The sequence below is a fragment of the Arachis ipaensis genome, chromosome B07 (assembly GCF_000816755.2).
Source record: "Arachis ipaensis cultivar K30076 chromosome B07, Araip1.1, whole genome shotgun sequence".
Classification (NCBI taxonomy): Eukaryota; Viridiplantae; Streptophyta; class Magnoliopsida; order Fabales; family Fabaceae; genus Arachis; species Arachis ipaensis.
In genome coordinates, this window is record NC_029791.2 from 114,588,180 (window position 1) to 114,611,019 (window position 22,840).

General features: G+C 33.1%; 1 protein-coding gene and 1 pseudogene across 4 annotated transcripts; both read left to right on the plus strand.

Moving 5' to 3' along the window:
* LOC107608246 overlaps nt 1–3,665 on the plus strand; it is a 30,136-nt pseudogene extending 26,471 nt beyond the window's left edge.
* On the plus strand, nt 3,841–22,433 carry LOC107605924 (rust resistance kinase Lr10-like). 4 transcript variants are annotated; one of them, XM_021106291.1, is made up of 4 exons: nt 7,718–8,534; nt 8,851–8,892; nt 9,274–9,477; nt 21,351–22,433. In XM_021106291.1, exons 1-4 carry the CDS (start codon nt 7,805–7,807, stop codon nt 22,274–22,276), a joined length of 1,902 nt encoding a protein of 633 aa, XP_020961950.1. In that variant the 5' UTR covers nt 7,718–7,804; the 3' UTR covers nt 22,277–22,433. The 4 variants fall into 4 exon arrangements, with proteins under 4 accessions (XP_020961949.1, XP_016163357.1, XP_020961950.1 ...); XM_021106290.1 differs by lacking the exons at nt 7,718–8,534; nt 8,851–8,892; nt 9,274–9,477 and adding exons at nt 3,841–4,987; nt 20,662–20,703 and having other exon boundaries at nt 21,147–22,433; XM_016307871.2 differs by lacking the exons at nt 7,718–8,534; nt 8,851–8,892; nt 9,274–9,477; nt 21,351–22,433 and adding exons at nt 3,846–4,987; nt 5,699–5,740; nt 5,999–7,327.

Here is a 22,840-nt window from a genome sequence, read left to right on the forward strand (position 1 = left end):
TTGTAACTTTTATCGATGACCACACACGACTATGTTGGATCAATCTCATGCATGAAAAATCTGAGGTTTCAAAAAATTTTCAGTATTTTTCAACAATGGTAGAAGCACAATTTGACACAAAAACTTTAATATTAAGAAGTGATAATGGTACTGAATACTTTAATAAAAATCTTAGTGAATTTCTTCAAAAGAAAGGTATTCAACATCAATCTACATGTCCCAATACACCCCAACAAAATGGTATTGCTGAAAGAAAGAATAAATATCTTCTTGAAGTAGCATGTGCCATTATGTTTGAGGGTAAAGTTTCAAAGTATTTATGGGGAGATGCTGTCCTAACAGCAACCTATCTCATAAATCGAATGTCCACACGTGTGTTAAATTACTTTACGCCGTTGGATACTTTCAAAAAGAATTTTCTAGCATGTAGGTTGCATTCTGACTTACCTTTAAAAGTATTTGGTTGCACTGTGTTTTTACATACAACTTCATATCAAAGTAAACTTGATCCAAGGGTAAAAAAATACATTTTTATTAGCTATTTCCTAAGTCAAAAGGGTTATAAATGTTTCAATTCACATACCAAGAAATTTCATGTAAGCATGGATGTTACTTTTTTGGAACATGAAACTTTTTTTTAGAAAAATTCTCTTCAGGGGGAGAGTCTAAGGGAAGAAAATTTTTTGCATGAACCTTTACCCACTCCTATCTTACATATTGAGGATACAACTTTCACTAATCAAGTAAATTCTGAAACAATTGCAAAACAAGATGTGGAAACCAATTCTGAAATTGTGCCAGAATTAGTTGGAATCCAAACAGGAAAAGAAATACCACAACAGAAAAGGAGCTTCGGTGTTATGTTCGAAAATATCCCAAGAAGACTAGAGACCAGCCCATCATCTCTATACCAGCCCAATCTGAAAACCTAGAAGACGGCCTAACTGTAGTACTTCAGGAACTTCCAGGTAAATCTAAAATTGTCACTTTCTAATAATAACTTGCCAATAGCCCTTAGGAAAGAAATCAGAACCTGCACCAAAAAGGTACTCAAAACCAGCACCAACCATCCTATTTCCAATTATGTCTCACCAAAATCTCTCTCAAAAACATCGAGCTTTTACTTCTAAAATTACAAATCTGTTTGAGCCTAGGAACATAGAGTAAGTACTAAATGATCCCAACTGAAAATGAGTAGTGATGGAAGAGTGGCATGCACTCAAGAAGAATGGAACTTGGGAGATTGTAGATCTGCCACAGAACACAAAATTGGTTGCCTGCAGGTGGGTTTTTACCATCAAGTGCAACGCTGATGGAAGCATAGAGAGGTATAAAGCTAGGTTAGTAGCTAGGGGATATACACAAACCTATGGAGTAGACTATTGAGAAACTTTTGCTCCAGTTGCCAAACTCAGCTCTGTGCGGATTCTCTTATCTCTTACTGTGAATTACAATTGGCCTTTACATCAATTGGATATAAAGAATGCTTTCTTGAATGGGGAGCTAGAGGAAGAGGTGTTCATGAAACTTCCACTTGGATTTGAGGCTGAACTAGGGAGGAATAAAGTATGCAAACTAAAGAAATCTCTCTATGGATTGAAACAATACCCAAGAACTTGGTTTGAACGACTTGGAATGGTGGTGAAGGGACTTGGTTATACTCAAAGCCAAACTGACCATACACTTTTCTATAAACATTCAATAGCTAATAAAACTACCATCTTAATTGTATATGTGGATGACATTATTCTGACAAGTGATGATTTTTTGGAGCTAAAAGACTTGAAGGAGAAGCTTGCATAGCATTTGAAATCAAAGAACTTGGCTCATTAAAATACTTCCTTGGAATTGAATTTGCAAGGTCTAAGGAAGGCATTTTTATAAACCAACGAAAGTACATCCTAGATCTTTTAAAAGAGACGGGATTACTTGGTTGTAAAGCTGCTAAAACACCTATAAAGCCTAATTTAAAATTAAAGCCAGCTGAACCAGAAAATGTAATGGACAAAGGGAGATATCAGCGGTTGGTAGGGAGGCTAATCTATTTATCTCATACACGCCTGGATATAGCCTTTTGCTATGAGTATGGTAAGCCAGTTTATGCATTCACCTGGTCAAGAACACATGGATGGTATTTTTAGAATCCTAAGGTACTTGAAGGGGTCGCTTGGGAAAGGTTACTCTACAAAAAGCATGGATATCTTCAAGTAGAAGCTTATACAGATGCGGATTGGACTGGGAATGTCATGGATAGAAGGTCAACATCTGGATATTGTACTTTTGTTGGCAGAAACCTGGTTAGTTGGAGGAGTAAAAAACAAAGTGTTGTGGCACGAAGTAGTGCAGAAGCTGAGTTTAGAGCAGTGACTCATGGAATATGTGAAGCACTATGGGTAGAGAAAATCCTACAAGAACTAAAAGTTTTCATTTCTCCACCAATGAGGTTGTATTGTGACAACAAATCTGCAATTTCGATTTCTCATAATCCAGTGTTGCATGATAGAACTAAACATGTTGAAGTTGACAAGCATTTTATCAGAGAAAAGATTGAGAGAGGACAGATTTGCATCTCATATGTTTCAACTACAGAACAATTAGCAGATGTTCTAACTAAAGAATTACCCAAGAAGACTTTTGATAGAATAATAAGCAAGCTGTCAATGAATGATATCTTCAAGCCAGCTTGGGGGGAGTGTTGACTAGATCAAATCAAAATCAGATTCCTAATTACTTTCATGAATCTTTTATGTAAATAGAATTAATTATAATTATTTTTCTTTTTTGATTTAGCTTAATTTTAGGGATTTTATGATTAGAAATCTTTCCTATTTTATAGTTATTTTTATTTTTGTAATTCCTCTATAAAGAGGCTAATTCCCTGTATATTTGATAATACAATATATAACAATGTTTGGGAACCAAAAGCCTGTCAGCTAAAAACCAGCCAAATCATGCATCGCGCTACCAAAGGAAAAAGGAAGTTTGAATTGGGTTTGATTTTCTGCTCCGTGATCCCAGGAGCAATTTTTGAAATTTAAATTAATGTGGTTTTGTTTACTTTTTGGTTGGTCACCTCTTGGTTTCGTATACTTTTCCTACAATATATTCAAATACTTCAACTGTTTGTCCTACTTCCTTTATTTATATATATCTCTCTCTCCCTTTCTATCTAAAATATAGTACCTTTGTGAGTTTGAACACAGGCCAGAGGACTTGATGTGCTGCCTACAACAATCTCTCGTTTCCGCAATGGTGGGGATGACACTACAGCAGAGCTACTAGAAAGAGTAGTTTACCCAGAAGAGATTACACATTGTGCTGCTGGAGTGAAGTGGTTCAAGTATCTATGCCAGAGGTCCAGAAAGCTGGCCCCAGACACAAAAGAGCAAGAAGTTTGTTCATTACAAAATGAAATGACCACAGAGCAGAATGAAGTGATTCCAAAGTTTCATGAAATAGTGAAGACATATTTCAGAGAACCTTTAAAACCACCTTTTAATGAGACAACAAGAAAAGCTGCTGGATTTGGTCCAGAATGGTATGAACCGCTTGCTGTTAAAGAGGCCAACCAATCACTGTAACCAACATATTTCCTGATTTAATTAGGTTTCTTACTGTTTATATTTGGCAGATAACTATAAATCTATAACACGAGGTTATTTATGTGCTTTTTTTTTATTCATATATTGTATTTTGAATTTCCCTGATTCTGCCTTCTCTTTAACTTATAAGTTTTTAATCCATAAAATTAAGAATGTTGATTTTTTATTTTATTTCCTCCAAAATATGTTCTAATAGCTAAAGGTCAAAGGATAAGTAAAAGTCAGTATCAAGCTTCAAAGATAAGGATGACATACCTAGAACGAGTCCAAGTTATGTATATGCCATGTACAAAGGAGTGATAATGTGTGATTAGATTAATTAAAGTAGTTTCTAGGAAATTTCTGTTGCTGGCAGCCTGGCAGGTCTCATTAGTCACATTTCACATATTAATGCTGGTGACTACTAGTGAGTTGACTACTGGACTTGTGTGATAGTGATAGTCAACTCCTCCTTTTGGAAAATTATTGATGCTGCTGCCCTGTGAAGCAAGTAAATTCTTGTTATATGTGTTTAAATCTGTATCTGTGGTCTGTTGTTATTGATGTGTAGACCAAATTAAAGAAAATGTTGTCCCTTTGTTCATTTTTGGTACCCCTTCTACTGCTGCTGGGGATCTCCTTAAACGTTTTCAATTATAGACCCCGGTGGGATAGCCTGGTGGCAATTGATGCAGACAAAAGAATGTGTTCATCTGGGTTGTGTGGGAGGCATGACATAAGGTACCAGTTCAGGCTGAATAATAGTAGTCCAAGCCACTGTGGTGAGCACAGGTACACCCTCTCTTGCGAGAATGATAACCAACTCTTTCTCTATCTCAAATCAATCAAGTTCCAAGTGCAGTCAATTAACTATAACAACTACACAATTCGACTTGTTGACGTCAATGTTCCCCTGCATACCCATAATCACTCTTCTCTCCCTAGTTATTCTTTGACCTCCTCCAACTTCACCAGAGATGATCCATATCAATATTGGTTCTATACACAGCATTTTAAAGATGTTATTAGATTGACAAAGCAGATGGTATATTTGATGAGGTGCCCACCATATGGAGTAGAATCTTCTACTGCTGTTGCAACTTGCACGAATGGATCCTATGCAATTGGGAGTACATTCTATGTCAGTGATCTTGACAAGCGTCTCCAGGATTTGGCGTTCAGAGACTCGTGTCATATAGATTGGATGTATTTGACTTCATGGCCTGCTGAAATCAAGCAGATCAACATTTCATGCACAGACATCCATCATATGCTGCTCTACGGGTTTGAACTTTCCTGGATGAAAGGATATTGCTATAATGACACAGACTATGCCATGCTCGGTGATCACAACAACATCGTTTGTTATAACAATTATTACGAAAGGTTATCTCCATTTCAAAATTGTAAGTGTGTATCTTACTAATTTAACTCAGATATTTACTTATTCTTATATGAGATTTGTTATTGTTTTCTTGTATCTTCTCTTTATGGAGGTACCTTTTAATTTAATCAATGTTTTAAAATTTGTTTTCAATTTTTTATAAAATTTTTTTAAAGTAACTGATTTTAGTTAATAAGACACCTGCCAATTTCACAATAACAGATTATGTGAATACTCATATTCTATAATCTTATAAAGTATCATAATAATTCCCTTTTTGTATAAGTTCTCTTTTGTGCTGTTGTTCAACATTGCCTTGTCTAATTTTCTTCTTCTACATTTCTAAGAAAATAAAAAACTTCCTATTACTTAATGTACTAAACAGTTCACAGGTATGTTGATATAATGATTAAACTAAATTATCCTTTTGACTCATAGCTAGATAATTTTCACTAACACGTGATAAGGTATTATTTTTTATTATAAAAATAATTAGCCATTAAACTAGTGTTATGATGTAATTGTATATATTCACACAACTTTTTTAACTAAACAATCACCTACTAGAATAATTAAACTTGCTAAAGTAGAATAATTAAAAACGTATATAGTAGTATACTAAAAATTTTGTATAAAATACCAAATTTATATATTTATATAATAATTAATTGATGATGATTTTTTATATCCGTATACCATGATTGTTTATATTTACCCTTTTTATTTCTTGCAGATGTACTTTCATGGATTGTTCTTTGTCTAACGGATGGAACGAGTAAGCCTTGTCTTTCCCTTTGCGGCTTGAACCTACGTACTTATTTTGTTTTATTTTATGCATAGGTCTATGATGACATCGTGGAATTTATGAAGGGAACACCATTAGAATTTAGCAGTAAAAATGAGAAACACTACCATAGTTTTAAAGGCTTTTCTTAAAATAGCATATTAAGTTTAAAATTTTGCCATTCAAATCTAAAGGTGTTAAACTGAGCGATTTTATGATTTCTCAACTGTTTTCCCATCTTCTTTACAGTTTTCTTTGTTCTTGGCAAATTTGGACTTGGAGCTCTATTCATCGTTATTTTCTGCATATGTAAATGGAGACGAAGACATTTATCCATATACGACAGTATTGAAGATTTTCTGCGAAGTGACAATAACATCATGCCAATTAGATACTCCTATAAAGAAATCAAGAACATAACTGGAAAGTTCAAGACTAAACTAGGAAATGGAGGCTATGGCTCTGTCTTCCAAGGAAAACTTCGAAGCGGTCGTCTTGTAGCTGTTAAGGTATTGAATAAGGCCAAATCCAATGGCCAGGAGTTCATCAATGAAGTTGCTACTATTGGAAGAATTCACCATGTTAATGTGGTGCAACTCATTGGTTTCTGTGTGGAGGGATCAAAGCGTTGTTTGGTGTATGAGTTAATGCAAAATGGCTCTTTAGAGAAATACATATTTTCACCTCAAGAGGGTGCTTCAAATTCCTTAAATTGTGAAAAACTGTACAACATTTCTCTTGGAGTGGCCCGTGGTATTGAGTATCTGCATAATGGTTGCCACATTAAAATTCTGCACTTTGACATTAAGCCTCATAACATTCTTTTGGATGAGAACTTCAATCCAAAAGTCTCTGATTTTGGACTTGCAAGGCTTTATCCCACTGATAAAAGCATTGTGTCTCTGACCGCAGCAAGAGGAACCATAGGGTACATGGCTCCTGAGCTCTTCTATAGAAACGTCGGCACAATCTCATACAAAGCAGATGTTTATAGCTTTGGGATGTTGTTGATGGAAATGGCTAGTAGAAGGAAGAATTTGAATGCTTTGACTGAAAATTCCAGCCAAATATATTTTCCTTTCTGGGTTTATGATCAATTGCTTGATGGAAGGGAAATAACAATAGAGAATGACACAGATGAAGAGATGAAGTTGGCAAGAAAAATGATGATTGTGGCATTGTGGTGTATACAGACAAAGCCTAATGATCGACCTTCAATGAAGAAAGTTGTGGAGATCCTAGAACAAGATGAGGACTTATTAGAAATGCCTCCTAAGCCTTACTTCTATCCACTTGATGAACCTGCAGACGAAGTTGGAGAAGAAAACAGTTCAAGGCTATCCTCTGTTATCTCATCAGTTACTGGTTCCAAAGAATAGAACTCTGCTATTTGGACTGTGATCTGATATAAATTTGCAAGATCTGCATCTAGCTTTTTTCTTTGGCAATGTCATATGTGTGTGAGGTATATGATAGAATCAATTGATTTGATTACTATATGTTGAATATGATAGAATCAATTGCTCAAGAGGTTTGTGTTTGTCTCATATTTGGTAACAAAAACGCACATTCTACTTATTAGAGATCAAGTACAAAATTAAATATTAAGATTCCCAATTTTTTCCTGTAAATGTATTTTCTTTTGGATTCAATGCTACTAGTATTGGGATTTTCTTTATTTTTTGCTAGCTAGGCTACCAGCAGAGTTAGTACAAGAGGTAGTTTACAAAGAAGAAATTACAATTTTTGTTGTTAGATTAAAATGGTTCAACCGTTCAAGTATCTATTTCAAAGTTTCATGCAATAGTGAGAACATATTTCAGAGGACTTCTAAGACCACCTTTTAAGTACTTCCATATGCACTTATTGAAACTAGGATCAATTTTTAAAGTACCAAACTCAATTTTATACAATTCAGTGTGTAACCCAAATAAATTTTAATACTTGAATGTACCAAAATAGAAAAGTAGCCAACCATAACAGACATATCCCTTTGTTCATTTTTGGTACCCCTTCTACTGCTGCTGGGGATCTCCTTATACGTTTCCATTATTTATGACAACCAAGGTGGCAACGGATTCAGACAAAAGAATGTGTTCATCTGGGTGGTGTGGGAGGCATGAGATAAGGTATCCTTTCAGGCTGAATAATAGTAGTCAAAGCCACTGTGGTGAGCACAGGTACACCCTCTCTTGCGAGAATGATAACCAACTCTTTCTGTATCTCAAATCAATCAAGTTCCAAGTGCAATCAATTAACTACAACAACTACACAATTCGACTAGTAGATGCCAATGTTGCTCTGCATAGCCGTGATCACTCATACCTCCTTCCTTATTCTTTAGCCTCCTACAACTTCACCCATGCCAAAGATGAACCATATGATTGGTTCTATAAACAGCATAATGATGTTATTATATTGACAAAGCAGATGTTATATTTGAAGTGCCCACCATATGGAGTAAAATCTTCTGCTACTGCTGGTGCAACAACCTGCATGAATGGATCTTATTCGCTTGGGAGTACATTCTATGTCAGTGATATTGATAAAACTCTCCAGGATTTGGCGTTTGGAGACTCATGTCATATAGAGTGGATGTATCTAACTTCATGGCCTACTGAAATCAAACACACATATATTTCATGCACAGACAACCATCATATGCTGCTCTACGGGTTTGAACTTTCTTGGTTGAAAGCATATTGCAAGAATGATGATCCAGGATATGCCATGCTCAGTGATCATAAAGTCATTTGTTATAAGCCTCCACTTATGCCGAAAATTTGTAAGTGTGTATCTATGAATTTAACTCGATATTTACCTGTTCATATATGGGTTTCGTTATCGTAACCTTACGCCTTCTTAAGGTACCTGTACTTTAATTTAATCAACGGTTTGCGACTTGTTTTCAATTTTCAATTTTTTATTTTTTTATTTTAGAAGCAATTAATTTTAGTAAATGCTGGTATTCTATAATCTTATAAAATATCACAAGAATTCCCTCTTTCTTTAATCTTAAGAATTTATAGAAAACTTAAGAATTTAGGTGTCATTAGCTTATATAATACTAATTTAATCTTTTCCCTGTTTGTTTCTTGCAGTCCTACTTCCACTGATTGTTGGGTGTCTGGTGTATGGAACGAGTAAGCCTTGTCTTTCCCTTTGCGCTATGTACTTATTTTTTTTGGCATTGAAATCTAGGCATAGGTCTATGATGCCCTCATGGAGTTTACTAAGGAACACCATTAGAATTTAGCGGCAAAAATGAGGAGGAAAAAAAGAATAAAACACTACCACAGTTTGAAATTGGGTAAACAATGTAGGAAATAGTAATATTATGATGATGATGATGATGACATCATGGAATTTATGAAGGGAACACCATTAAAATTTAGCAGTAAAAATGAGAAACAACAACAATGAAACATAGCATAAATAAGTTTAAAAATTTTGTCATTCAACTCTAAAGTTGTTAAACTGAATAATTTTATGATTTCTCAACTATTTTCCCATCTTCTTTACAGTTTTATTTTTTCTTGGCAAATTTGGACTTGGAGCTTTATTCATCGTTATTTTCTGCATATGTAAATGGAGACGAAGACATTTATCCATATACGACAGTATCGAAGATTTTCTGCGAAGTGACAATAACATCATGCCTATTAGATACTCCTACAAAGAAATCAAGAACATAACTGGAAAGTTCAAGACTAAACTAGGAAATGGAGGCTATGGCTCTGACCGCAGCAAGAGGAACCATAGGATACATGGCTCCTGAGCTCTTCTATAGAAACGTCGGCGCAATCTCATACAAAGCAGATGTTTATAGCTTTGGGATGTTGTTGATGGAAATGGCTAGTAGAAGGAAGAATTTGAATGCTTTGACTGAAAATTCCAGCCAAATTTATTTTCCTTTCTGGGTTTATGATCAATTGCATGATGGAAGGGAAATAACAATAGAAAATGACACAGATGAAGAGATGAAGTTGGCAAAGAAAATGATGATTGTGGCATTGTGGTGTATACAGACAAAGCCTAATGATCGACCTTCAATGAAGAAAGTTGTGGAGATCCTAGAACAAGATGAAGACTTATTAGAAATGCCTCCTAAGCCTTACTTCTATCCACTTGATGAACCTGCAGACGAAGTCGGAGAAGAAAACAGTTCAAGGCTATCCTCTGTTATCTCATCAGTTACTGGTTCCAAAGAATAGAACTCTGCTATTTGGACTCTGATCTGATATAAATTTGAAAGATCTGCATCTAGCTTTTTTCCTTGGCTATGTCATGTATGTGTGTATCTCTGAGGTATATGGTAGAATCAATTGTTCAAGAGGTTTGTGTTTGTCTCATATTTGGTAACAAAAACGCACATTCTACTTATTAGAGATCGAGTACAAAATTAAATATTAAGATTCCCAATTTCTTCCAATATGTATTTTCTTTTGGATTCAATGCTACTAGGATTTGTTGTAAAATAAATATCAAATAAAGAAGTATAAATAGAAGATTCTAGTATTATAATTACTATCTCAATATAATAAAGATGATTAATATTGCTATTAATATTATATGTAAAGAGTAATAGAAAAGAGTGTTTAAGATACTTATAAAATAAAAGAAGAGAAAGAATTGTAGTAGAAATATAAAGAGAAGAGTATTTGATTGCAACATAAAGAGAGAATTGATTTCTTATTACTTGCTTGTGTATCAAAGCCTCAGCCTTATTCCCCTATTTATACGAGTAAAAAAATTCACTTTACAAATATTGGGAAAGCATGCACCGCATATCCTTTAATATTTGTGCTTCCCAATAGAACTTCAAAGGAAGAATAAATCATGCTGAGTAGATGGATATGGACATCCATATCGTAACACTCCTCCTTGGATGTCCATTTAGGATTATGCCTCATTAAAACCTTACTAAAGAAAAACCCAGTGGAAAAAAACCTTAGTGAAGGAAAAAGAGTACATATATCTCAAGATACCTCACTATAGAGGGAGAATCATATCCAACATATATCCCCAATTTTCTTTGGGGTCCCATTTTGGTGCGATTAGGTGGTGCAATGGGAACATATATCGCACACCCAAATATTCTTAAATGGGAAACATTTGGCTGCTGGCCAAAAGCTAATTGTATAGGAGAGAACTGATGGTAATTCGTTGGCCTCAAACGAATAAGTGCTGCGGCATGTAAAACTGCATGCCCCCAAACCAAGGTTGGGAGATTTGTTCTCATAAGCAAGGGTCTAGCAATTAATTGGAGGCGCTTAATAAGTGATTCTGCTAACCCATTTTGTGTGTGAACATAAGCCACTGGATGTTCAACACTTATTCCATTAGCCATACAATAAGCATCAAAAGCTTGGGAAGTAAATTCACCAGCATTATCAATGCGAATTGCTTTGATTGGATTTTGTGGAAATTGTGCTTTTAATCGAATAATTTGAGCCAGTAATCTCGCAAACGCCAGGTTGCGAGAAGATAATAAGCACACATGAGACCATCTCGAAGATGCGTCTATCACGACCATAAAATATCTAAAAGATCCACATAGTGGATGAATAGGTCCACATATATCACCTTGAATTCTTTCTAGAAATTCAGGAGACTCAAATCCAATCTTTACTGGTGATGGCTTTAAAATTAACTTCCCTTGAGAACATGCAGCACAACAAAATTCACTAGATTTAAGAATCTTCTGGTTCTTTAGTGAATGTCCATGAGAGTTTTCAATAATTCTCCTCATCATGGTTGTTCCCGGATGACCCAATCTATCATGCCAAGTTATGAATTCATTTGGGCTAGTAAACTTCTGGTTTACAATGGTATGTGATTCAATTGCACTAATCTTGGTATAATACAACCAAGATGAAAGTGAGGGTAATTTTTTTAATATTACCTTTTTATTTAAATAATGAGTTGTGATACATAAATACTCATGATTTCCCTCATTCATAGTCTCAATATGATATCCATTTTGGCGAATATCTTTAAAACTCAACAAGTTTCTTCGAGACTTGGTAGACAACAGTGCATTATTTATTATAAATTTTGTTTCTCCGGAAAACAAAATTATAGCTCTTCCAGAGCCTTCAATCACATTGCTTGAGCCAATAATAGTATTAACACATTCTTCTTTTGGCACAAGATGGGTAAAATATATATCACTTTTAAGAATGGTGTGCGAACTTGCACTATCCGCAAGGCATACATCTTCATTACATATCCTTGCCATTCTCTTCAAAAACAAATAATAATAAAATGAGTAGTATGCACAGTTTAAATTGAATTCTTGATCGAAATTATTTTCTAAGAAATACTGTTCAAAATAATGCTATATACTAAAATTTTATTTTAAAATTTGACACATTTAATAACTTTAAAATTCATAAACATTAATATTTCATTATTTATATACATCACATTTGAAACTTAAATACATAGAAAATAAAACTTAACAATAAGTTCTTTACATCATAGATACTTCACAATCTCACATATTAAACTATTCCATCATTGATCAAATGGCCAATATTTTCTTCAAGGTCCTCAAAGAAATAAGATACATCATAATGAGTGGTGGAATTTTCAACATCATTTGAAACAAAATTTGTTTCCTTTCCTTTGTCATCCTTTTTCAAAGATGCCTGGTAAAGATCGACTAGGTGCCTTGGGGTACGACAGGTACGTGACCAATGGCCCTTTCCACCACAACGGAAACACTTATCCTCTGTTGATTTACTCTGCCCGATATTTCTTTCTTTATCCCACTTCTGGTGAGATTCTTTCTTTTGAATATAATTCTTTTTCCTTCCATAATTTTTCTTGACCTCTTCTGGGGTAATTTGCCACATTTACTTCAGGAAATGGGGCGGCGCCAGCTGGGCACGCTTCGTGATTCTTTAAAAGCAACTCATTGTTGCGTTCAGCAACAAGAAGGCAAGAAATTAACTCAGAATATTTTTTAAACCCTTTTTCTCGATACTGCTGCTGCAGGAGCACATTCGAGGCATGGAAGGTTGAGAAAGTTTTCTCCAACATATCATGATCAGTTATCTTTTCCCCACATAATTTCATTCGTGAGGTGATTCGAAACATCGCAGAATTATATTCATTTATAAATTTAAAATCTTGTAGACGCAGGTACGTCCATTCATATCGAGCTTGAGGAAGTATTACCGTTTTTTGATGATTGTACCTTTCTTCAAGGTCTTTCCAAAGATTTGCAGGATCTTTTAATGTGAGATATTCATTTTTCAATCCTTCGTCAAGATGACGACGAAGAAAAATAATGGCTTTGACTTTATCCTTTTGGGATGCATTATTTTCAGCCTTAATGGTATCTCCAAGATCCATTGAATCAAGATGAATTTCAGCATCTAATATCCATGATAAATAATTGTTTCCAGATATATCAAGAGCATTGAATTCAAGATGAGAGAGTTTCGACATAATGAAAAATTGTTACCTGAGTCTTCCTAAAAATTTGATCAGAGTCTCGTGCTGATAACGTGTTGTAAAATAAATATCAAATAAAGAAGTATAAATAGAAGACTCTAGTACTATAATTACTATCTCAATATAATAAAGATGATTAATATTTCTATTAATATTATATGTAAAGAGTAATAGAAAAGAGTATTTAAAATACTTATAAAATAAAAGAAGAGAAAGAATTGTAGTAGAAATATAAAGAGAAGAGTATTTGATTGCAACATAAAGAGAGAATTGATTTCTTATTACTTGCTTGTGTATCAAAGCCTCAGCCTTATTCCCCTATTTATACTAGTAAAAAGATTCACTTTACAAATATTGGAAAAGCATGCACCGCATATCCTTTAATATTTGTGCTTCCCAATAGAACTTCAAAGGAAGAATAAATCATGCTGAGTAGATGGATATGGACATCCATATCGTAACAGGATTGGAATTTTCTTTATTTTTTGCTAGCTAGGCTACCAGCAAAGTTAGTAGAAGAGGTAGTTTACAAAGAAGAAATTACAATTTTTGTTGTTGGATTAAAGTAGTTCAAGTAGGGTTGGAAGTGAGTCAAGTTAGATCATGAGCCGAGTTTGAGCTTGGATAAGCTCAGCTCATTAGCTTATGAGTTTGCTCGATTATATATATAATATTAAAAATATAGATTAAATGCATATAGGATATGCGTATTAATAATTTAATATATATTAATGTTCTTAATTATTTAAAATTTTATAGTAATTTTTTATATATAATTTTGATATAGGACATAAATAAAAAATTTATAATTGATAGATAGACAATATATAAAATTTATCTATTTTTAATATTTTTCGACATATATAAGTTATAATTTATTGATATAAAATTATAGAATATGTTTCTATTATTTGATCCAACTCGTAAGCCCGAGCCAATCAGTGAGATTTCGTTGAGTCGAGTTTAAACTTATGAAATATGCTCGATTGTTAATAAATTGAATTATGAGCCAAGCTTGATTTTAGTGAGTCGAGCTTGAGCTTGGTCTAGCTTGGCTCAACTCGACTCACTTCCAGCCCTAGGTTTAAGTATCTATTTCGAAATTTCATGCAAAAACTAGAACATATTTCAAAGGACTTCTAAGACAACCTTTTAAGTACTTGCATATGCACTTATTGAAACTAGAATCAAATTTTTAAAGTTCCAAACTCAATTTTATACAATTTAGTGTGTGTTTGGATTCACGTTGGTCAAACTGGAGTTTGAATGAAAGTGATTTTATAGAATTGATTTAGACTAGAAGTGAGTTTGTGCCAACATGATTTATGTTTATCAATTTTTACTAAAATTGATTTTGATAAAATAAATATTATTTGAATAATATTAGTTAAAATCATTTCTAGAAATCAATAATGAGTAGTAACAAACATAAACGTACGTTGAGTAAATGCAAAGCTATAATTTTTTGGGATGCGAAATTTCATAAAGTTGCCAAACATCAAAGAACAACGTTCAAAGGATTAAACGCATTTTTATCCTCTTAAACGTGTTTAACAAACACACCCTTAGTGTCTAACCCAAATAAATTTTAATACTTGAATGTACCAAAATAGAAAAGTAGCCAACCATAATAACAGACATATCTCTTGATGTAATGTGTTTCTTTTTCAGCTCTTAGCCAGATCATCAATTATGGGTTATTTGGCAGGTAACTATAAGTCTATAACACATGAGGTCATTTATGTGCTTTTTTTTTTGTTTTTTATTCATATATTGTATTTTGAATTTGCTCCGATTCTCCCTTCTCTTTAACTAGTTTTTAATCCATAAAATTAATAATGTTGCATTTTTATTTTGATTTCCTCCAAAATATTTTCTAAAAGGTAAAAGGTCAAAGGATAAGTAAATGTCAGTATCAGAATAACAAACATATTTGCGTATGAACTTGAAAGATAAGAATGCTTAATGGGACATACCTAGAATGAGACCAAGTTATGTATATGTCATGTACAAAAGAGTGGTATATATTGTGTGATTAGATTAATTAAAGTAGTTTCTAGGAAATTTCTGTAGCTGGAAGGTCTCATCAGTCACATTACAAAGTATGGTCAAAACAACATATGTATGATGACTTGTGAATGAAGTTGTGAGACAGTAATAGTCAACTCCTCTTTGGAGCACATACATTTCCCAGAGACTTCGTTGCAAGTCCTTGTGAATAAGTGGTGCTTTGCTGTGAAGCAAGTGAATTCTTGTTATATATGTTTTTAAAACTATATCTGTATTCTGTAGTCTCTTGTTATTGATGTCTAGACCCAGTTAAATTAAATATAAAATGTTATCCCTTTGTTCATTTTTGGTACACCAACCTTCTACTGCTGCTGGGGATCTCCTTAAACATTTCCATTGTTATTTATGGCAACCGGTGGAATACCAAGGTGGCAACGGATTCAGACATAAGGCACCCTTTCAGGCTGAATAATAGGTAATGTAGGAATAAGGTGATACATACTTTAAATTTTCGTAATAGAAAGAGTTTAAGTGTTATTTAGAAGATATTAGTTTACATTTTTAAGAGATGTTTTAATTTAATTTGTTGTATTTTGATTTTATTTATTTAATTACTAGATTGGGCTTTATGTTTATGGGCTTAAGATTTTCTATATTTTAACCTAATAAGAGGTTATAAATCCTCCTTAGCTATTGTAGTCATAGTATAGAATGATTTAGAGGTTTCAAAACCCCTTTTTGGTTTCGTGATGAAATCATGATGTGGATAACTGAGGTTGAGGAGTCCCTCTCTTGTTGCATCGGGGAATTGGGTAGAAGGTTGAGGAGTCCCTTCGATTCAATTCCCAAACTTTGGCGTTGACAAATTAGGTTGAGGAGTCCCTTTCTTATTGCGTCAAGAAATTGGGTAGAAAGTAGAGTGATTCTCTTTGTATTCAATTTCAATCTATCATTTTTGTTTCTATTTTAATTTCAATGTATCTTTTATATTCAGTTTGAGTCCTTGTCTTTATGTTTATCTTTTATTTCCTTATCAAAGGGAGAAGGGAATAAGGGTAATGTATGAATTTTAATAAAATTAAAGGAATGGGTAGTAATAAAAAAAATCAAATATAAAATGTTTCAAAAAAAATTCAAGATGTTACATTCATTATAAAAAAAATTTTAATAAAACAACTTAATTTTAATTCATGTTACAAATTAATTTAGGTTGGTCTAGTTATTAACTCATTAGTTTATATTAAAGATTTAAATTTCGTCTTATACATGTCGATAAATTAGTCCTTGATCTACCGACGGAAGGATGTGATAAAAAATTAAAACAACACAAACCGTCGCAATATGTGAATAAGCTGCTACAGAGTGCAATGGATTATCCTAGACAACATATTAACATAAGTTGCTGTTCTCTGCAGCGATTTATGCATTTAACAACTCCTTCAAAAATTGTTAGACTATATAGTTTATGTAAATATATGAAAAAGATCAAACGTGTAACATTTTTAAAAAAAATTGTAATTGAGTAATTTTAAAATTCATTCATTTTTTTTGGGGACCAAATTATTGGAGTTTTATTCTTTATTAGTTTATTTTTAGATAAAAGCACGAAGAAAGTTTTTCTTGTGTAATTTTTTTGTAACGAAAAAAAAAAACAAATAATAACTTAGAAGAAAAATAAAAAAATTGCTTAAAAAATTCAGTTTTGTTGAATATTATTCTCAAATTTTTTTAAGGCAATGGAAGTTCCACCTAAAAAAGAATGGTTTTTATTGCCGTCTTTGTTATGGTGTCTACTACTATATTTGTATCTCTCAAGATTAATAGAAGGTCAACACGCCATTTTCAAGACATGATATCTCAGATTTTCAATAATAAATGATCAATAAAATTAGAGCAATTCTGTAAATTATTCACAGTAATAAAAACCTCCACGCAGTCTGTCTCACATATAATATTTATTTAGCCTGAGTTTCAGGTTAAAAGAAAAGTCTCTCCAAATAGTAAATAACTCTCCTTAAAAGATACTATGACTTTTAATTGCTCACAGACAACTTCGTTGTTACCTTCCCTTCCAATTTCTGCCAACACAAGCAAAACCAATTCGAGTACCATTGTCAAGATAGCTAGCATCACAATTAATCTTAAAGGTACCCACCAAGGGGGAATCCAAGAGTCACTAATGGTGGAAGGGATAAACACTCCTTGCAACTCAAAAATATTTTGGAGCTCCTTTTCTAAGGACAAAGCCATACCAGTTACCTTGTCCGTGGTCCAAGACTCGTGGGGATGAAAGATCTCGTTATTCCTCGAACGTCAAATCCACCAGAAACCTGAAAAGAATCTAAAGGGACGCTGTTTGCTATTATGTAAGAACCAACTCATCAATCCAGTGGTTGACCGGAAATTCCCAAAGCTTGCCAAACTAGCTGGGTATTTGGACAATCTCGAATGTAATATAAAACCGATTTCTGACCTGAGAAACATCGTGGACAGTTATTCGTGTGCAAAATGCTCTTCCTAAAACGAAATGTAGCAATCTACTGAAGACACATAGCCAGACTAAAAATTTGTGCTTTTTTAAAATATGTTGACGCTAAAACCAAATTGTTCTCCCAATTAAACATCTTCTTACTAAGCTACAAATTGTTCACACCCTGATTATTAAACTATTCTAACAATTGAAAAAATCACCATCCTAAATTAATTATTACCATGATTTTTCTTTCTAAAATAAAATAAAAAAATTATTATTTTCTTATTTTTGGACTTTAAGTCCTCAAATACTATTTTTTTTTTCTGTATTTGGGCAAGTTTGCCGAAGACCCCGGTGAACTCTATAAAAATTAACAAGTTTGCCTTACTCGGCTCCACTCTATAAAAATACACACACAACAAGCATGATTTCTTCAAGATTTTTTTTTAATTATAAATTAAAAAATAAGCAATATTTAACAATGACAACCATTATTATCGTCTCAAAAAATACACAAATATATCAGAATAAGCCATATTTAACCAAGATTTTTTTAATTATAAATTAAAAAAATAACTATTTCTCCAAAATAAAATACGATTTATTCTTGTGTACTCTTAGACTGCGTTTGTTTACAAAGATAGGACATTGAGACACGAACACAGACATAAAAAATCATGTTTGACAGAGGAGATCTGGACAGAGACATTGTGTCCAGAGACACTGAATCCGTGTTGTGTCTATCCTGACAGGAAAGACACGGAGACACTAATAAGGGACACAACTTATTTTTTATTTTTTCTTTTATTATTCTTGTTAATTTTTTATAATTATATTTTTCATTATTATTTTTTTCGTCTCAAATTTTTGAATGAAAAAAATGAGAATAAATTGGATTTTTATAATTTTTTCTAGTTTGTCATCAAACAGAATACAAGAACACAAAATTTTGTGTCTCTATCCTTTTATGTCTTATTGTCAGTGTCTTATCTTGTTCTGTTCTCATAAACAAAAGCAGTCTTATATAATCTGGAGACGATGATAATGGTTACCATTGTTAATTTTTCAAACTCAATCTAATGTATTTTAAGTGGAGTTTGCCGGGAGTGCAACAAACTTGTCCAAATACAAAAAAAAAATCATACTTAAAGAATTAGAGTCAAAAAATTATGTTTAAAAAAATAAAATTTTTTTTATTTTATTTTAGCAAAAAAACCTATTATCATGCTATGACTGAATGAAGGATTAACATTAGAAATAAATTTATTTTTCTCGTAAATAAAGTGTTCTAAATATTCTTTTGGTTATTATTATTTTGTTATTGAAAATCATTTTTAATGGAATAAAATAATACAAAAAATTTTATAAATCTAAATTTTTTTAATTTATTAATTATATTTAGATATAATAATATAAAAATATTTAAAAAAATATAAATAATTTTTAAAAATTTTTTTATTTTTTTAATATTTTTACTTTTTACATTTCACATTATAATGAAGCAAAAGTAAGAATGCTTAATGGGAGGTACCTAAATGAGTGAGTATTACTTGGCTATCTTGATGTGTAAGTGTGTGTATGTGATTCACAAAAGAGTAATAATGTTGCGTGAACAAATTAACGGTGATGACTAGTAAGCGGACTTATGTGACAGTGATAGTCAACTCCTCCTTATGAACAATTATTGGTGCTGCTATCCTGTGAAGCAAGTGAATTCTTGTTATATCTGTACTCTCTTGTTATTGATGTGTAAACCAAATTAAAGATGTTATCCCTTTATTCATCTTTGGTACCCCTTCTACTGCTGGTGGGGATCTCCTTATACGTTTTCAATGCTTTTAGTAGTGACAACATGTGGACTACCAAGGTAACATATGCAGACAAAACAATGTGTTCACCTGGGTGGTGTGGGAGGCATCACATAAGGTACCCTTTCAGGCTGAATAATAGTAGTCCAAGCTACTGTGGTGACCACAGGTACACCCTCTCTTGCGAGAGTGATAACCAACTCTTTCTCTATCTCAAATCAATCAAGCTCAAAGTGCACTCAATTAACTACAACAACTACACAATCCGACTAGTGGATGCCAGTGTTGCCCTGCATACCCATGATCACTCTTCTCTTCTTCCTTATTCTTTGACCTCCTCTAATTTCAGCAGTGGCAAAGATGAACCATACCATGATTGGTTCCGTTACTTCCATAACCGGCATCTTGATCTTATTAGATTGACAAAGCAGATGGTATATTTGATGAGGTGCCCACCATATGGAGCAGAAGAATCTTCTTCTGCTTCTGCAACTTGCATGAATGGATCCTATGCACTTGGGAGTACATTCTATGTCAGTGATCTTGGTAAAAGTCTCCAGGATTTGGCGTTTGGAGACTCGTGTCATATAGAGTGGATGTATATGACTTCATGGCCTGCTGAAATCAAAGACAGAAATATTTCATGCACAGACATCCATCATATGCTGCTCTACGGCTTTGAACTTTCTTGGTTGAAAGTATATTGCAAGAATGATGCCATCCTCAGTGATCGTAACAAAGTCATTTGTTATAAGCCTGCACTTATACTTAAAAGTTGTAAGTGTATATCTACAAGCTGAAATGATGGAGGGTGATCCAAATTTATTATTTTTGTTATCAATTAGTCATCAATATTTAAAAGTATGAATTAAAATATATTGTTAAATTATTAAACTAAAAAAATTAAGTTAATGGCTAAAAATGATGAACAAAAATAATAAATTCTGATAATTGTCTACTAATATTTTTCTATCTACTAATTTAACTCGATATATATCTGTTCATATATCATAACCTTATGTCTGCTTAAGGTACATGTACGTTAATTTATGAGTATCATTTAATATTTGTTTTCAATTTTTTTAATTTTAAAAGTAATTAATTTTAGTTAATAAGGTATTTGAATTGTTTATCTTTTCCCTTTCTATTTCTTGCAGATGTACTTTCATGGATTGTTATTTGTCTAGTGGACGGAACAAGTAAGCCTTGTCTTTCCCTTTGCGGCTTGAACCTACGTACTTATTTTGTTTTATTTTATGCATAAGTCTATAATGACATCGTGGAATTTATGAAGGGAACACCATTAGAATTTAGCAGTAAAAATGAGAAACACTACCATAGTTTTAAAGGCTTTTCTTAAAATAGCATATTAAGTATAAAACAAAAATGTTATATTTACATCAAAATCAATCACTAAAATCAGCCATCAATATATTTGTGTATAAATATATATATGTGATTTAATTTATTTTTAATGTGTATTTATATTTCAACATGTATTGTATACTAGTAGTTGACTTTAGTGGCTAAATTTGGTGTATACGCTAGCATAACTCAGTATAAAATTTTGCCATTCAAATCTAAAGGTGTTAAACTGAGCGGTTTTATTGATATCTGAACTATTTTTCCATCTTCTTTACAGTTTTATTTGTTCTTGCCAAATTTGTACTTGGTGCTCCATGCATTGTTATCCTCTGCATATATAAATGGAGACGAAGACATTTATCGATATATGACAGTATCGAAGATTTTCTGCGAAGTGACAACAACATCATGCCAATTAGATACTCCTACAAAGAAATCAAGAACATAACTGAAAAGTTCAAGACTAAACTAGGAAATGGAGGCTATGGCTCTGTCTTCCAAGGAAAACTTCGAAGCGGTCGTCTAGCAGCTGTTAAGGTATTGAACGAGGCCAAATCCAATGGCCAAGAATTCATCAATGAAGTTGCTACTATTGGAAGAATTCACCATGTTAATGTGGTGCAACTCATTGGTTTCTGTGTGGAGGGATCAAAGCGTTGTTTGGTGTATGAGTTAATGCAAAATGGCTCTTTAGAAAAATACATATTTTCACCTCAAGAGAGTGCTTCAAATTCCTTAAGTTGTGAAAAACTGTACAACATTTCTCTTGGAGTGGCACGTGGTATTGAGTATCTGCATAATGGTTGCGACATTAAAATTCTGCACTTTGACATTAAGCCTCATAACATTCTTTTGGATGAGAACTTCAATCCAAAAGTCTCTGATTTTGGACTTGCGAGGTTATGTCCCACTGATAAAAGCATTGTGTCTCTGACTGCAGCAAGAGGAACCATAGGATACATGGCTCCTGAGCTTTTCTACAGAAATGTTGGCGCAATCTCGTACAAAGCCGATGTCTATAGCTTTGGGATGTTGTTAATGGAGATGGCTAGTAGAAGGAAGAATTTGAATGCACAGACTGAAAATTCCAGCCGGATATATTTTCCCTTTTGGGTTTATGATCAATTGCATGATGGAAGGGAAATAACAATAGAAAATGACACGGCTGACGAGATGAAGTTGGCAAAGAAAATGATGATTGTGGCATTGTGGTGTATACAGACAAAGCCTAATGATCGACCATCAATGAAGAAAGTTGTGGAGATGCTTGAACAAGATGATGAAGAATTGGAAATGTCTCCCAAGCCTTACTTCTATCCACTTGATGAACCTGAAGGCGAAGTTGGAGAAGATAGCAGTTCAAGGGTATCCTCTGATATGTCATCAGTTAGTGGTTCCAAAGAATAGAACTGTTCTGTTTGGACTGTGATCTGATATAAATTTGCAAGATCTGCATCTAGCTTTTTTCCTTGGCTATGTCATATATATGTGTATTTCTGAGGTATATGATAGAATCAATTGATTTGATTAATATGTGTTGAATATGATAGAATCAATTGTTCAAGAGCTTTGTGTTTGTCTCAGATTCTGCTAACAAAAAACACTCATTCTACTTATTAGAGATCAAGAACAAAATTCAATATTAGGATTCCCAGTTTCTTTCATAAATGTATTTTCCTTTGGATTCAATGCTCCTAGATTAGGATTTTCTTTTGTTTTTTGCTGGCTAGGCTACCAGCGGAGTTAGTAGAAGTGGTAGTTTACATAGAAGAAATCATAATTTTTGTTGTTGGATTAAAGTGGTTCAAGTATCTATTTCAAAGTTTCATGCAATTTCGATAACAAATTTCGGAGAACTTCTAAAACCACTTTTTGATGAGGTAGCAAGAAAAGTTGCTGGATTTGGTCCTGAATGATAAAAAAAACATGTATTTATAAGAATTAAGATGGTGACTTGTTAGTTTTGCTTTA

Coding starts and splice junctions, on each gene's coding strand:
- LOC107605924 (XM_021106290.1), top strand. CDS start 4,168: ATGTTGTCCCTTTGTTCATTTTTGGTACCCCTTCTACTGCTGCTGGGG. Junction 4,988..20,661: donor GTTATCTCCATTTCAAAATT/GTAAGTGTGTAT, acceptor TATTTCTTGCAG/ATGTACTTTCATGGATTGTT. Junction 20,704..21,146: donor TTGTCTAGTGGACGGAACAA/GTAAGCCTTGTC, acceptor TCTTCTTTACAG/TTTTATTTGTTCTTGCCAAA.